The sequence below is a fragment of the Tripterygium wilfordii genome, chromosome 19, assembly GCF_013401445.1.
Source record: "Tripterygium wilfordii isolate XIE 37 chromosome 19, ASM1340144v1, whole genome shotgun sequence".
In the NCBI taxonomy this organism is placed as follows: Eukaryota; Viridiplantae; Streptophyta; class Magnoliopsida; order Celastrales; family Celastraceae; genus Tripterygium; species Tripterygium wilfordii.
Window position 1 is genome coordinate 2,259,888 of NC_052250.1, and position 13,755 is coordinate 2,273,642.

Sequence of the window (13,755 nt, forward strand, 5' to 3'; positions counted from 1 at the left end):
CATGTCAAGTGTTAATTGCTATGCTTAATTGACGATTGAATTGTGGTTTTTAGCTACCATTTAGGTTTGATTATTTTGATGCAATTTGATAATACTCTTGGTTGATTTGTATTCTCAATCAATTTCATTATTGTTGATTATATAATTAATTCTTGAGATTTAGATTATTTCCTGTTTTCAGTGATTAAATGATTTTGGTGGACTATTAGTTATTAGTTATTGTGCCTAATGAATTGGGCTTCGTGTATAAACTAGAATGCACATTGGTATTCTCTCCTTTATAATACATGTGCTTTCTTGTATGCACTACTCAAACAAGCAATTGGAATGCTAACAAGCCCAACAAGACAAAGGAAGAGGTCACATGGAAACTGTTAATCTTCCGCTTCACCAGAAACTGTTTGGCAAATCCGCTTTGCCAAGCATCAACAAAACGCTGGGCATTATCGCAAGCAAAACGAAAAGAATTTTCAAGGGCGTTTGCCCTTTACTTTTTTTTAAAAAAATCATGTGGTCCCCACCTGCAAAAGTTTACTTTTTTTTAAATGATGGGACCTACTTGTTTTACATTTAAATAATAATAATATGAAATAAATTAAATTCTTAATAAACTATAAAATGTATTATTATTGTATTTAATTCTTAATAAATATTAAAGTGAATTAATAACAATTATAACTTAGTCATTATACTTATAAATTATTAAATTCTTATAATAAATTAATAGTAATTTATATTTATCAATTTATGATTATAAAAATTGATATTTATAATAAATTATTTTTATTCATTTATAATAATTAACTTATATTTATTCATTTACATATTTACATTATATATTTAAATACTTTTTTATTTAAATATATTTATAATTTATATTATACATATTAAATTAAAGTAATTATAATTTTTACTTAATGATAATACAAACAAAATATATTTTACACAATTTAACCTACCTCACATCTTTTCGCTCAATTTTTCTTTCATGGCTTAAGATTTAGCGTTGAAAATCAATACAATTGCTCTGTCAAACATACACCAAATGTCGATCCCCGATCTTTCTCTTCTACTACATTTCGGCAACCAGACAGAGAGGAAACTGTATGAATAAATATTTTTCATTACCTAAAAAATCGAAACTAGATTTCTCCGCTAAACCTCGATCATCTGCTTGTCGATCAGCTTATGGCTTCAAACCCTTGAAATTGGACAGTACTAAGTAAGTCATAGCAAGCAATGAACTAGCCAATAACTTTCTAAGTAGCGAGAAGAAAGTTGTGTTCCCAAATCGAAGCGAGAGAGAGGGAGAGATGGCACGGCTTTCACTGATTTTTGAAAAAATGGAATCAGAATATTTCTCTTCCACTACATTCCATCAACCTTCTTAGGGGAAGCTGCCTCTGCTTCGGCGGTTCTGGTTTGACAAGATATGAAATTTCATGGATGCCCATGTGTCTTGTTTTCAGTATAATTGATTAATTGGTGCGCTACCTGGTTCATGCTTTCATGGCTGGTGTTGGCTGTTGAGATAATACGAATTCACTCCGTCTTCCTCTAATTAATTTCATCCCAATTAATTCTTGAGGAACCAAAATAGACATTACAATGGTTCTGCACAGAACAGGATTTCTGAAACTGACCGGCAACTAATTATTAAAATTATTTTTTTATATAAAATTGGTTGATTGAATAATTTCGTTCAAAATTTGAAATTGTATGACCAAGTGGGGGTAGCAAAACTCTATTTGGTTCAGATGACCGAATTTGTCTGATTAAGATTAAACCAAGTTTGGACATAAGTTATATGTCGGAAATTCAGGTCTAAACACAAAAAAAATTCCTGGTTTAAAATCTTGTCCAGGTCTAAATACATAAATACTGTTCAAATTTCATTAATTAAATACGTTCGAAATTCAATCTGGATTAGGGTACGAACATGTAAATATTTCGTAACCGGGTGATATTGTCCAATTGGAAACAGATTTTTTTTTCCCAACCCTTAGACTCAAGCTGGGTATCTTTTAAAATATAATTTAAACTAGGGCCGTGTTTGGAAAATAGGTATCAAAAGAATTTGTTAAACCCAAATCCATCGCGCATTTGACACCCTACGATGTGCTTAGCACACTTAAGATTCCAATTATTATAGAATCTATAGATTCAAGATATAAAGTTGAGGGTATTGAAAATGACAAGCATTGATACAAAGATTCAAATTTCTTCTGAAATAGTTGGAAATAGCATTGTCATTTGTCAAGTTGGAGTAAAAACGCATCGGAAAGGGGAGCATTCCGCCTTAGAGGAAAGCACCCGCGCGAGCAAGTGTAGAGAAGCAATTCCAATGAAAAGCCAATAAGAAGGTATTTCTTATTCTTCTTTCTTTTCACTGGCTACTAAAAGCATATATGAATATAGATGGACTGGTTTTGCTGTAAAGATTCTATAAATGTTCCAATCCTTTAGAAGAAAAGTTTCAATCTTTAAGAAAGTCGAACCATAAGTAAAGATGTCCATCCAATTGGTACATACATTGGTTGGATGGTCTTCATTGAAAATGAATGGATTCTTATTTGAGAGTGCAAAGTTTTATCTTTTTTTTTAATGGAGAACGATACTATATAAGTAAATTTTTGGACATCCAATATGGACCGTGCACACAGATATTTTCCACCTGATGATAAGGTAAATTAAGTCAGGCCACAGTTCAGCACGTATCCACAAATATATTGATCCCAATGGAAATCGAACTCGGAATCTCCCAAGTCCATACAGTATGCCCCAGAAAAATTCACCACTAAGCTATCACCTTGATGTTTGTAAAATTTTTTAGAAAAGAAGATAATAATACATATAGAATCTATGCCTCTCTTTAAGTACATCTTTTTTCGCAAAAAGAAGAAGTGAAGGTGACATGAGAGGAAGATAGGAGGCCAAGCCCCCCATTATCAAGATTCCCCTGAAATGTGTGTTCTTCTATCATGCTTTATAGGTGGTCCACAAGCATGGCCCCAATTCAACCATTGCACATCTCCTCCTATAAATAGAGCCAATATGCAGCCTATGGAGATATAGCAAGCAAGTGATCATACCAGTAAACACAGAAGCCTCTCTCTTAATCTTAATCTCAGATCAACCATGTCTTCCACCTGCGGAAACTGCGACTGCGCTGACCAGAGCCAGTGCACGTAAGTCTTTTCTTCATATGCTATTTCTGTTACTTTCTTTGTTCAAAATAGTTTGAAATTAATTTGATATACATATAGTAATCATAAATTTCCGCTGTTTACTTTTGCAGAAAGAAAGGGAACAGCTACGATCTCATCGTAGAGACTGAGCAGAGGTACATATATCTTCAATCAACACATCTCTCTCATGTTCAATATTGAATATAGGATAAAAATTAGCTTATGCATGTACATACCTTGATAACTAATGGATTATCTATTTGTTCTTTGCAGCCGCTTTGACGACATCGTCATGGAGGTTCCGGCAGCTGAGAACGATGGCAAGTGCAAGTGTGGCCCTAGCTGCCCTTGCACCAACTGCACCTGTGGGCATTAAGCACAATACATGGAAACAAGATGCGCATACTATTACATATAAGTAATAATGTTGAATAATTTGTGAGTGTGTGTCTGTCAACTTTGTGTTTCCTCCACATCTATGTAATGGCCATGACTTGAGGCCTTGTCTGGTTAAATGAAATGCTACTAATTTAGTATAAACTATGCCTCTGTGTTCTCCAAGACTTTTACTTAACAGCTAAAATGGTGCATGCATGCTCATGGTAAAGGTATTATATCAACCTACTGTTGATCATATGCGATGACAAACAATTAAGCAAGTGACCATTGGATGAACCCTAAACATCAGGCAATCCTTTCAATTCAACAGTATAGAAATATCAAGATAACAGCAAATAGTTTACAGCTCCACCGTATAATGTTGCATGGCATTATCACAGAGAAGCTTATACACTTTTTCCAATGCTTGTCAATAATAAACCAGAATTTGAGACCTAAAATGACAGTACTGGAAAACCAGAATCACTTATTCTCAAAGGATGTCAAAAAACTGGATATAATAATATGCAGAAGGTCGGACGAGATAAAAGCCTGCTGAGGCTGTTCAAAAAAGCAACGATCACTTGACGCACAGTACATGGCTCAAGTCAAGAACAGATAAAATTTGGCATTTCCAAAAATCACTAATAATAGTAATTCTTAAGGACCATTTTTTCCGGAGTTTCATATCATCCAAAAGATGGAAAATCCATGTCAACATAACTCGTGACGTAAAAAATCATTCGTATTATCATAAATGAAGTAAGCTTAGGGGATCATTACTCCTGGCCTACTTCCATAGAAGCATTAAGCATGGACTCAATATCATTCCATGTCTAATGGTCTAAAAAAGGTAGACAGATAACTTGCATGAGATAATCTCAAAAGAAAATGCAGAAAGTTAAACTTGGAGTTGGAGGAGTATTCTTTCTCGAAATTGTGCCGCGAATGATTAATATGAGAAGCATAACCAATTCAAGTGGTTGCCACTTTACCAGCCTCCGTTATCCTATTAATTAGAGTATTTAAGCTAATGATTCAAATCTTGGTCGATATTACAATGTCCAAAAGCACAAGGGAATGAAGAAAATGTAAACAGATTCAACGACATCGAGTGGCCTTTTATAAATCTTAAAAATATAATTAGCATATCGTGTAAATAAATCTTCAACAAAAAGATAACACAGGTGGAACTACAGAAACCAGTACCAAAAATTTTATTCCACCTCAACGTTGTTTCCATTCAACTGTTTTTCCGTGATACAGAAGTTAATACTTCCAAAAGTCAAGAAAATACAGCAACTAAATGAATACAAATGGCAGGAAAGAAAATTTTCCCTCCCTCATTTTATTTTTGATTCTAATGTAATCATGTATATCAAATTGTCAAAACCTGTTGATCAAACTGGTTCTATCAGCTGAACTATACTAAAACCTCATACATTAAAACCCTCAGCACGGAGGCACTTACGATGAGCCTCAATCCATTTTTCACAAGCAGCTTCCCCATGCTCAACAATGCATTCGTCTCTAACCTTCTTAGTGTCGGGGCAAGCACAACAAATTTTCTTTTTTGGCTTTGACTCTGGGCCAGGTGGAGACATCACCGATCCTTGGGTCTGAGCTGGCCCTGAAACTGAGGTAGGATTAGTTTGCAAAGAAATTCCAGCCATCTTAAGGTCCCTTGGGGAGAAAAAGTTCCTGAAGCGAAGGACTCCTGTTAGAGCAAGAAAAATAAAAAGGAATAAAGAGATGAATCTAAAATAAATTTTTCAGGCCACAATTGCGTATCATCATGATTCCCCACTCCCCAGTCGAATAATGAAAATTATTGGTTTTCCTTTTTCCATACCATCTTCCCTAATTAATGTCTAAAGTTCACATGTTTTTATCTGTAAACCATCAATACAACGATTATGTCCAAGTACCACCAAGGTCTCAGACACAGGCCTCTTATATGAAGATATTCAGAAAACAAATAGGTCATCCGTGTAATGATCCACTGCAAATAAAATGAAGAAAAGAATGTAGCCGCATTGGCTAAAAACCAATAATTATACTTAATGAAATATGAATGAGTTAAAAAACTATGAATCAAATGGATCATAATACTCTTTTCCCTCCTCTACCCCCACATATTCCACATAATAGTCCAAATTCTTAGCTTTTTTTTTAAAGTGCTAAGTAAGCAAAATTGAACCAATATAAAAATAAAAACTCGAAACAGAATATTGATTGAATGGAACTTCAAGGAAATAGGATAGCTTAGCATAATGGCAATCACTAAATCACAGCAACTCAACCATTCAACTTCACTAAGCTCAAACATCACTAATTATGCATCAAGCCTTTACCAATTAATGACATTGATAACAGTGAATTTCCTTAAACTTCAAAGCGGAAAAAAAACTATATAAAGTTCCATATCAAGCTAAAACATAAACCCTTCCAAGCTTCTTCAGCAAATACGATGTGTGAGAAACTCAATTCTTTATGTAACTTTACACAAAAATCTACTCCACCCAAAACGTATATTGGCATAAAAAGAGAGAGAGTAAAAAAAATGGAAAAAAAAAATCCAAAGAAATCCAAAGTAAATGGATTAAACAAAACCAAGACAGATGCACCCAAAACCATCAAAACAAACAAGATAGTCCGGAAGAAACAAAGAAATCAGAGCAAACGGAAAGAAATGAACGCACCGATAGAGAATTGGGACTCAGCCGCCGCGTTCAAGTAACGCTGACTGGGGGGTTTTCGTAGCAGAGCAGAGAGAAGCGGCAGTTTCAGAACGAACAAGGGTTCTATATTGACATTATTATGGGCCGGGCTTCGATTGGTTCTTAACGGGCCCATTGGGTCATGATGGACTTATGTAGCCTGCCTGAGCAGTGAGCATGGGGTCATGATGGGCTTATATATCCAAAGCCCAATATTGAAAGTACATGATATAACTTGTAAGCCTCATTTAGTCTACAGCAGTCTTACGGATTTAATGTTTATTAGACTATTCTAATGTTTTTTCATCCCAACTATCATAAATACTGAGATAAACGCACACACTATTTCATAGTCCCAATTTCACATAGATCTTGTGTACACAACTGCTGTAAACTAAATGAGAATTTGAGATCCATGAGTCCACAAACATTTTCCAATTAAACCAATGATGCAATTGCAGACACATCTCTCTAAGATTTACAAGAACGTTTGTTGATAAAATCCCAAAAAAAAAGAGGCAAAGCAGGACGTGCAGAACAGACAAGTATTCAAGATTCTGATAGAAATGAAGAATCAACATGATACCACGAAGGACCCATCTGGACTTGGCTTCCAATTCAAGCATTTTCAAGCAGAGTAAGCCAGAATCTAATCATGCTTAGTCTCCTAGCCACTTCATAAGTTCAAAAAAAAAAAACCCAACTGGGAAAACCTGGAATTTCAAAATTCAAAGTCATGGTAGCAGAGGGCAGCAAATAACCAGTCCATTGAACAGCAACTGCAGTTCTCTAAACTAATCAAATTTCTCTCCATGAGTAGACAAGGAAAAAAAAAAACAAGAAGCAGTCATTGCAATTTTCCCAACAACCTTCCTAGGCCAATCACTAGGAGCTCTGAAACTCTGTTTTCTTTATTTTGGGGGGAGAGGTGGTAATATCATCTTGATCAATCAAATTCAAAATGACATGACACAAGGAGAAAGAAAATATAATAAACTTGTTTTGTGTCAAAAAGTATTTACAATAATAAATTAATATATATCAACAATTTCCAAAAAAAAAATTGAGCCAGATTTGTAGTGTAAATCATCCTTTCAACAATCGTCCTACCTTTTGATATGTAATTCAATAAAGAAAAAGGAAACGTAAAGAAGAAGAAGAAGAAGAGTTACAGTTACTTCTTTTCAGGAAGATTTAGAATGAATTTTTGCCTCTATTACCAGCAGCAGCCTTACGGTGATGTCTAGAACCAGGTCTCTTAACTTTTGTACGTCTAGAAGGATTCTTCCCGGAACTCCTTCCAGCTGAACTACTAGCAAGCTGAGGCGGATTGTGGGGATGGCGAACCTTTGCCGGTGGTGCTGACATTTGCTCCAATAAATCTCTATGGTATGTCTGTGTCCAGTTCCGGTGCAGATAATAAGCAAAGGACAACAATAAATAGAGAGAGAAATTTCGTCTTTGATGAATATGCATTGGTAATAATTAAAATTTCATGACATTTAGAATATTCAGACTCCACAATTCAACATTAAAGTTTAGTTTCCTTGCAAATCTCTTCGCAATGCCAGTGAAGAGGCCAATGGATCTCAGAAAAGGCCATGACTCAAAGGCAACTATTTCAGCTTCAAATTGCATTAACAGGAGATTTTTGTAGACCAAAATGAAGTGATGAATGCAAGAGATGCTGATGGTGATGTTAGGGAAGAAAACAGAATTGTATGCAGGAACTTTCTGTTCTACACATTTGTTGTCGTAAAAGAGCCAGGGTGGCGAAGCCCTTAGATACATAAAGTCCACCCCTAGTAGACCTATCAAATGCATGTTTTTGAAACTTGATGCAGCAATGAAAATATACCTGTATCACAAAATTCCGCCTTTCACAGTCCGCAAACATATAGACGCTCCAATTAGTCTTTGCCATTATTCTGTCCCTCACTGTGGAAAAGCTTAACTGATCCCTGGGAGTGAAACGATCGACTTCGTTGAACCATAGGCAGCTAAACAAGTTTGTACATGGATTGTGTTCCCTTATGAGAGTGCAACCTTCGGGAACATCTGCACAAAATCAACATCGGTTACTCAATGTCAAAGCAGACAAAGGATTAATGTCAAAGCAGACAGGATTTAAAAATGCAGATACTCGTAAGATTTACTTAACCATGCACCTACCACTAGGTATGGGACGCTTTGCTTCAGAATATGGTGTTAAACCCTCCTCCTTATAAAAATCAATCTGGTAATCAATGGAGGAATTCTCATATTTTCCTGCAGCTTTATTAGCCTCAGCCTCTTCAAACACATCAAAGCGTATATAGTGAATAGATATTGCAAAGGTAGCATGTTGGCGACACAAGAACCTGAAAGAAGGTCATTCAAGGTATGCTTGGAAAGTACATAGATGGAATATAAAACAAATCGTCTTGTCCCATCCTTTGGATATCCAGTTTATGCAAAAGCATGCGAAATATTCTTAGAACAAAGACCCCATCACTCATAAACTGTTAAACAAAAACCACATGTTGCCAACATGTGCTGTCAAACCATTAGATAAGACTCGAACTAACACCCAACTTTCCAAACTAAAGATAATTTCGGCAAAATTTAAAGGCAGAAAGTACCGCTAACCCAATAAGACATGGATAAAAGAAAAATAAACCAACTACACTTGTAGACCAAACAAAACACCAAGAACACTTAATCCTGGACTAAAACATCTTCTTTGAAAGGGAAAAAATGACAATTAACTGCAGTAATTTGAATGTCCAAATATTAGTTGGATCCAAACTTAAAACTCTTGATTTAGGCTTTTCCATAAAGGAGGTTTCCTCGCCGACCAATGAATAGATATGGCAGAGCCCCATTTCTTGTTCACACCTAACGGGAAGTAATTAGATCTAAAACAGCACTACCATCTTCCACAAAAAAAAAATTTAATTTGATAAGTTATTCTTAATTTTTTTGAGGGGTGAGGAAATTGAACCTTGAACCTTACACCTTGCGTAAGTGTAAGGAATCGGCTAACACTAGCCCACAACCACCTATTTTTTTCCAGTTTCCATGAAAATTATAAACCAAAATAAGGCAGATCGCAAGCTTTGTATAAATACATGACGATAAGCATGATTACCTCACAGGAAGTTCCACAAGTATTCACTGACATTAGAGTTCAATCTGAGCATGTACCATAAATTTAATAGTTATTTGCACCTATAAGAATTGTATCCCATCAAAATGAAAAAGTTCACGGGGGCAGAAACTTGCAAAACAATATCTTCTAGTACAACATGGAATCAAAATGCTTAAAGACAATGAGTAGAAACAGAAATTGGTCTATACCTCTCAACAACTTGATATGGATCAACAACAAGCTGCAGCTTTCCATCTATCCATATAGAATACCGAACATTAGGGAAGATCCTATGCAGTAGAAGTTTTGGGACCTGCCACACGGACAATACAGTTCCATAACATTAAACTAGAAGTTTTGGTGGAGCACCTGCTTGGTGTCTCTCCTTAATAAAAAAATTTATGCTTCCGAAAAAAACCATAGCTTCTGTAGTGAAAAGAACATTTATGATACGGTATCATTAGAGGGATAAATGATCATAAACGATAGCACTCTTGTTTCTAGCTAACGTGTATACTTGCAGAAAGGTGTACCATGAGAGAAGATACCCCACACTACTAGTCCACATCATTCCAGAAATCAACTATATTCTTTCTGCCCACCACATAAGATTTGTCACCCCATCCTGTCATCCATTTCTGATTTTCATTCAGGGACTAGCACCTCAGGACCCTTCAACATCATTGAAATCCAGCCATTAGCTTCCAGACAATATATCACAAGGATTGTTCTTTTCAATAGAGGCTCCCATCCATTAGAAAACCTCCAGAACCGTATAGTAGTTATAGTTCATAACAAGATGTTCAGATTCCTACAGTTTATTTTCCTTCCTCACCATAGTCTTAAAGTGCAAACTTCCAAGAAAACGGGTGCAGAAAGAAGTTGATTGATGATAATGAAGCCACCTGTGTATGACCCTTTAAGCTACGTGTATTGCATCAGTAAACGGCAAACCAAGACAATGTTTTGTTTTTTTTTTTAATGGAAAATGTAAGCCGGAGAAAATTTTGACCATTTAACTAAAGCGTTCGTCATGATATTGATGGTGGCAAAAGATTAATTTTGTCCACAGGACGAGTAGTGCACAAATGATCATATGCATATAAACATGAAAGCTAATTACCTGCCTGCATTGTATATTGTGCCTAGCATTTAGATGATTTGGTCAAATCCAACCAAAGTTTCATTCTTGACATCCCTAAACCCTAAAATGTGATGCTCTTTATAACATTGCCAACAGGAAGATAAATAACAATTAACAAGTAAAATTTTAAGTTCGAGAAAAATTTTTAAAAACTTGGAAACATATATATAACCCCACTTATGGAAAACAACCAGTAATATCTTATGCTATAAACTAAGAAAGAAGGAATCAAGCAAACCTAAACAAACCGACCTTTCCATTGCGTCTTGCATCCGTGTAAGGAAGGTTACGAACAACAATGATTCTCCATAACCCAACCCTCATACTGCTATCCAAGGCACTAGTATTTTTCATAGATGCTTCTGTCTGCTCATCGATAAACATATAAAAGGGAATATTTTCCCTTGCTGCCTTGCTAATGTTCTTGGGTCGTTGGATTATGTCATAATTACCTAGAACCATAAATAAATAATTAAGGAGCAAAACGAATGCTTATTGCTTAAATCAATGAGGATGTCCAATATTGTTATGCTCAGCAATACCAAATATGGCTGATGCAACAATGACCGCGTGAAACTGTTCCAGCTCTATAAGTTTAGCTTCATCAATATCAAATCCAGTTTTGTGACCAGGTCTGCTTCCTCTGACAAATCTGGTAGAAGGAATATGCGAGTGAGAAAGGACAAGCAGCAAAATTAGGCATATTTGATATTTGTCAAGACAAACAATTTGTTACTGGCAACCAAACCAAATGGGTGATAAATATGATGAAAAAATCATTTCTGAAAATATAAAAATAATAAACATTAAAGAAAGAAGATGTCTGATAGGTAGAATAATACTCACCCACAGTGCACGGTCATAGACTCTTTTATATCAAAAGAATCATCCCTCTGCTTTAAGGAAGGATAGCCACCGAAATTAGAGCCTCCACGTGATTCAGGTTTAACTGGATTTTCGTCTACAATATATGTCAAATTCCGAAGCACTGGACATGCAGATGGAGAGCTTGGCATGCTAGATATGGCCTGCTCCACAGGGAGGTAACAAACCTCACATGCTGTAGAAAAGTTGACAAGGATGATATTAACATTGCAACAACAGGACACAAATCAAATTTGAAGATCTTTTTCATCAAAAGAAATGAAGAACCATGCTTGAAAATGTGTTGAGCAGTTACAAAAGAGCAACTGTAAGACAGCATTTTGCTGTGCAAACAATAAAAATAACACATCACAGTTACATCCATTGATAACTAAATAAGCGAATTGTTGCCATGACCAAAAGTGTACGTAGATTTTGACGGAGTCAAATATATTCTTCTGTCATCGAAATAGGCCAGCTTTCTTTAGCCCAATCAATGATAAATTGAAATTCATGGGGCCATTAGTAGAGAAATCAAACAAAAGTGTTAAGAAATTTTGACATGCACGCATATATCCTCATAGATCTCTTAAGCGTATATTTAGAGAGAAATGGACCCAAGCTACAGCTCAAAACTTACGGCGTGGACCAGGACGTCTTGCACCAGCTGAAGGGGGTGGAGGATGTGCAAAATTATCACAGTAATGACTCAAGGAAGGAGCAACAATGGCAGTACTAGGAGTAGCATGCAGACTGTTTTGAACACGCTTGTCCCACTGCATGCCATATCTTCTTGAAGATGAAGGGTTACTCAATGGTTCCTTGTCATCAAAAGTTAAACCTCCAATACTCTGGATGCTTTCTAGTACACAGAAGCCATACATATAACACAAACCAAAATGCACATATTTCATTTTTCAATAAAATAAAAAAAAAATCCCAAAGTATTATACAACGCTGAAGATAAAATTAGATCAGTAAACTAATATCTTTGCTGATTCAATTTATCAAAAAAGATCCAACAAATAGAGGCAAACCTTTACTGACTGTGTAGGAACCAAAAACGAATAACAAGAGAGCAAGGGCAATCAAAAGCAGCATTGCAACCCTCTTATGGCATAAATACTTGGATATACGAGGAAGAGACCGTTCCTTCTCCCTCGCACCCAAAAGGGATGTCTTAGAAGAAAACTTCCGCAAAACGGCTGATTTTTTAAACTGTGATGGTGATCCATAACTTCCTGGGCGGGAACCGACTGAACCTCCCTTCATTGTATCTCTAAGCCTACAACTTCAATTATCATTGCATTATAGGCCTACAAGTTCTCTGTTAAATTCCCAATGAAACATACCTATGCGCTATCTGCCACTACACATAAATTCTGTCTCTCATCCGAAAATGCAGCACCCACTAAGAATCAACCGATGGAAATCGATTCCAAACAAAATATAAATTCCAAACTAAAAAAAATCCAAAGACAGGCAGAGTAAAATCGATCAAACAATGTACTTGGAATTCAAACCTGATTCGGACTCAACCAGAGAGGACTTTGTTTGCAGGATAGAGAACTTTGATCCCGTACTACTACTCTCTCTCACGGAGTAGTTGTGTAATATAATTCAAATTCATTTTCTTTCTCTTTTTCATAGAATTAAAAAATAAAAATTACATTTTATTAAGGGCTCATGAGTCATGACAAAACATTTGAAATTCAGAGTTTAAAATTTTATATTTAATATTTAATGTTAGTGTATATTGTACGTAAAATACTCTAATTATTTGGCCTAATATTTAAAATTATAATATATATATATATATGTTGTCCAAAATATTGTGTGAAAAATTATATGAAAGGGTATTAGCAAATCATATTAAAACATAAGCAATCAATTATCTTGAAATTTTCAACATGGAAAGAAAGTCCACATTTTCAATATTAACAAATTAAATAGTTAAAAATAGTTAATTGTCAAAATAGTTTTAAAAAATAATATAATATAGTTAAATAGTTAACATTTAATTACTTAATTGCTTGTGTTTGGATAAATCACAAAATCTTTGTCAAAAATCGCAAAACAATTTGCAAAATGCAACTCAAATTTTATCATTTTTTTGCTACTCCATATTACGTTTGTGGTTGGAATCGAAGTTTGAGCACATATAGGTTTAATTCAGTCGATTGCGAATCAAACAACTCTCTTTGGTATACTTGTAGGCCCAAATAGAGCTATTAGTCCAGTAGTCCTATGAGTTTGGTGGGCTTGGGTCGCAGGTTGATCCATTAACTTTTGATTTGGATGTATATATTTGTGGCCCCAAATCCATTATCA

At 35.3% G+C, this 13,755-nt stretch overlaps 3 protein-coding genes across 4 annotated transcripts; 1 reads left to right on the plus strand and 2 right to left on the minus strand.

Moving 5' to 3' along the window:
* The first annotated feature begins 3,033 nt into the window (after positions 1-3,033).
* LOC119986065 (metallothionein-like protein type 3) lies at positions 3,034-3,731 on the plus strand. Its single transcript, XM_038830612.1, has 3 exons — positions 3,034-3,188; positions 3,299-3,343; positions 3,462-3,731. Exons 1-3 carry the CDS (start codon positions 3,139-3,141, stop codon positions 3,562-3,564), a joined length of 198 nt encoding a protein of 65 aa, XP_038686540.1. The 5' UTR covers positions 3,034-3,138; the 3' UTR covers positions 3,565-3,731.
* Positions 3,732-4,760: 1,029 nt separating this feature from the next.
* Positions 4,761-6,348, minus strand: LOC119985910 (cytochrome c oxidase copper chaperone 2-like). 2 transcript variants are annotated; one of them, XM_038830380.1, is made up of 2 exons: positions 6,269-6,348; positions 4,761-5,267 (listed from the first exon to the last, which is right to left on the minus strand). In XM_038830380.1, exon 2 carries the CDS (start codon positions 5,237-5,239, stop codon positions 5,003-5,005), a length of 237 nt encoding a protein of 78 aa, XP_038686308.1. In that variant the 5' UTR covers positions 5,240-5,267; positions 6,269-6,348; the 3' UTR covers positions 4,761-5,002. The 2 variants fall into 2 exon arrangements, with proteins under 2 accessions (XP_038686308.1, XP_038686307.1); XM_038830379.1 differs by having other exon boundaries at positions 4,761-5,283; positions 6,269-6,342.
* Positions 6,349-7,386: 1,038 nt separating this feature from the next.
* LOC119985326 lies at positions 7,387-13,035 on the minus strand. Its single transcript, XM_038829592.1, has 9 exons — positions 12,948-13,035; positions 12,065-12,286; positions 11,407-11,620; positions 11,103-11,212; positions 10,813-11,012; positions 9,626-9,729; positions 8,459-8,646; positions 8,145-8,344; positions 7,387-7,681 (listed from the first exon to the last, which is right to left on the minus strand). The coding sequence occupies exons 2-9, from the start codon at positions 12,204-12,206 to the stop codon at positions 7,481-7,483; spliced, it is 1,359 nt and encodes a 452-aa protein (XP_038685520.1). The 5' UTR covers positions 12,207-12,286; positions 12,948-13,035; the 3' UTR covers positions 7,387-7,480.
* Positions 13,036-13,755: the final 720 nt, after the last annotated feature.

Excerpts from the sequence above, each read along its gene's own strand:
- LOC119985326 (XM_038829592.1), bottom strand. The coding sequence starts at position 12,206 with ATGCAGTGGGACAAGCGTGTTCAAAACAGTCTGCATGCTACTCCTAGT. Across the intron at positions 9,730-10,812 it reads ATGCAAGACGCAATGGAAAG|GTCCCAAAACTTCTACTGCA; the intron begins GTCGGTTTGTTT and ends TCCGTGTGGCAG. Across the intron at positions 8,647-9,625 it reads CCATATCAAGTTGTTGAGAG|GTTCTTGTGTCGCCAACATG; the intron begins GTATAGACCAAT and ends ACCTTCTTTCAG.
- LOC119986065 (XM_038830612.1), top strand. The coding sequence starts at position 3,139 with ATGTCTTCCACCTGCGGAAACTGCGACTGCGCTGACCAGAGCCAGTGC. Across the intron at positions 3,189-3,298 it reads GCTGACCAGAGCCAGTGCAC|AAAGAAAGGGAACAGCTACG; the intron begins GTAAGTCTTTTC and ends TTACTTTTGCAG. Across the intron at positions 3,344-3,461 it reads ATCGTAGAGACTGAGCAGAG|CCGCTTTGACGACATCGTCA; the intron begins GTACATATATCT and ends TGTTCTTTGCAG.
- LOC119985910 (XM_038830380.1), bottom strand. The coding sequence starts at position 5,239 with ATGGCTGGAATTTCTTTGCAAACTAATCCTACCTCAGTTTCAGGGCCA.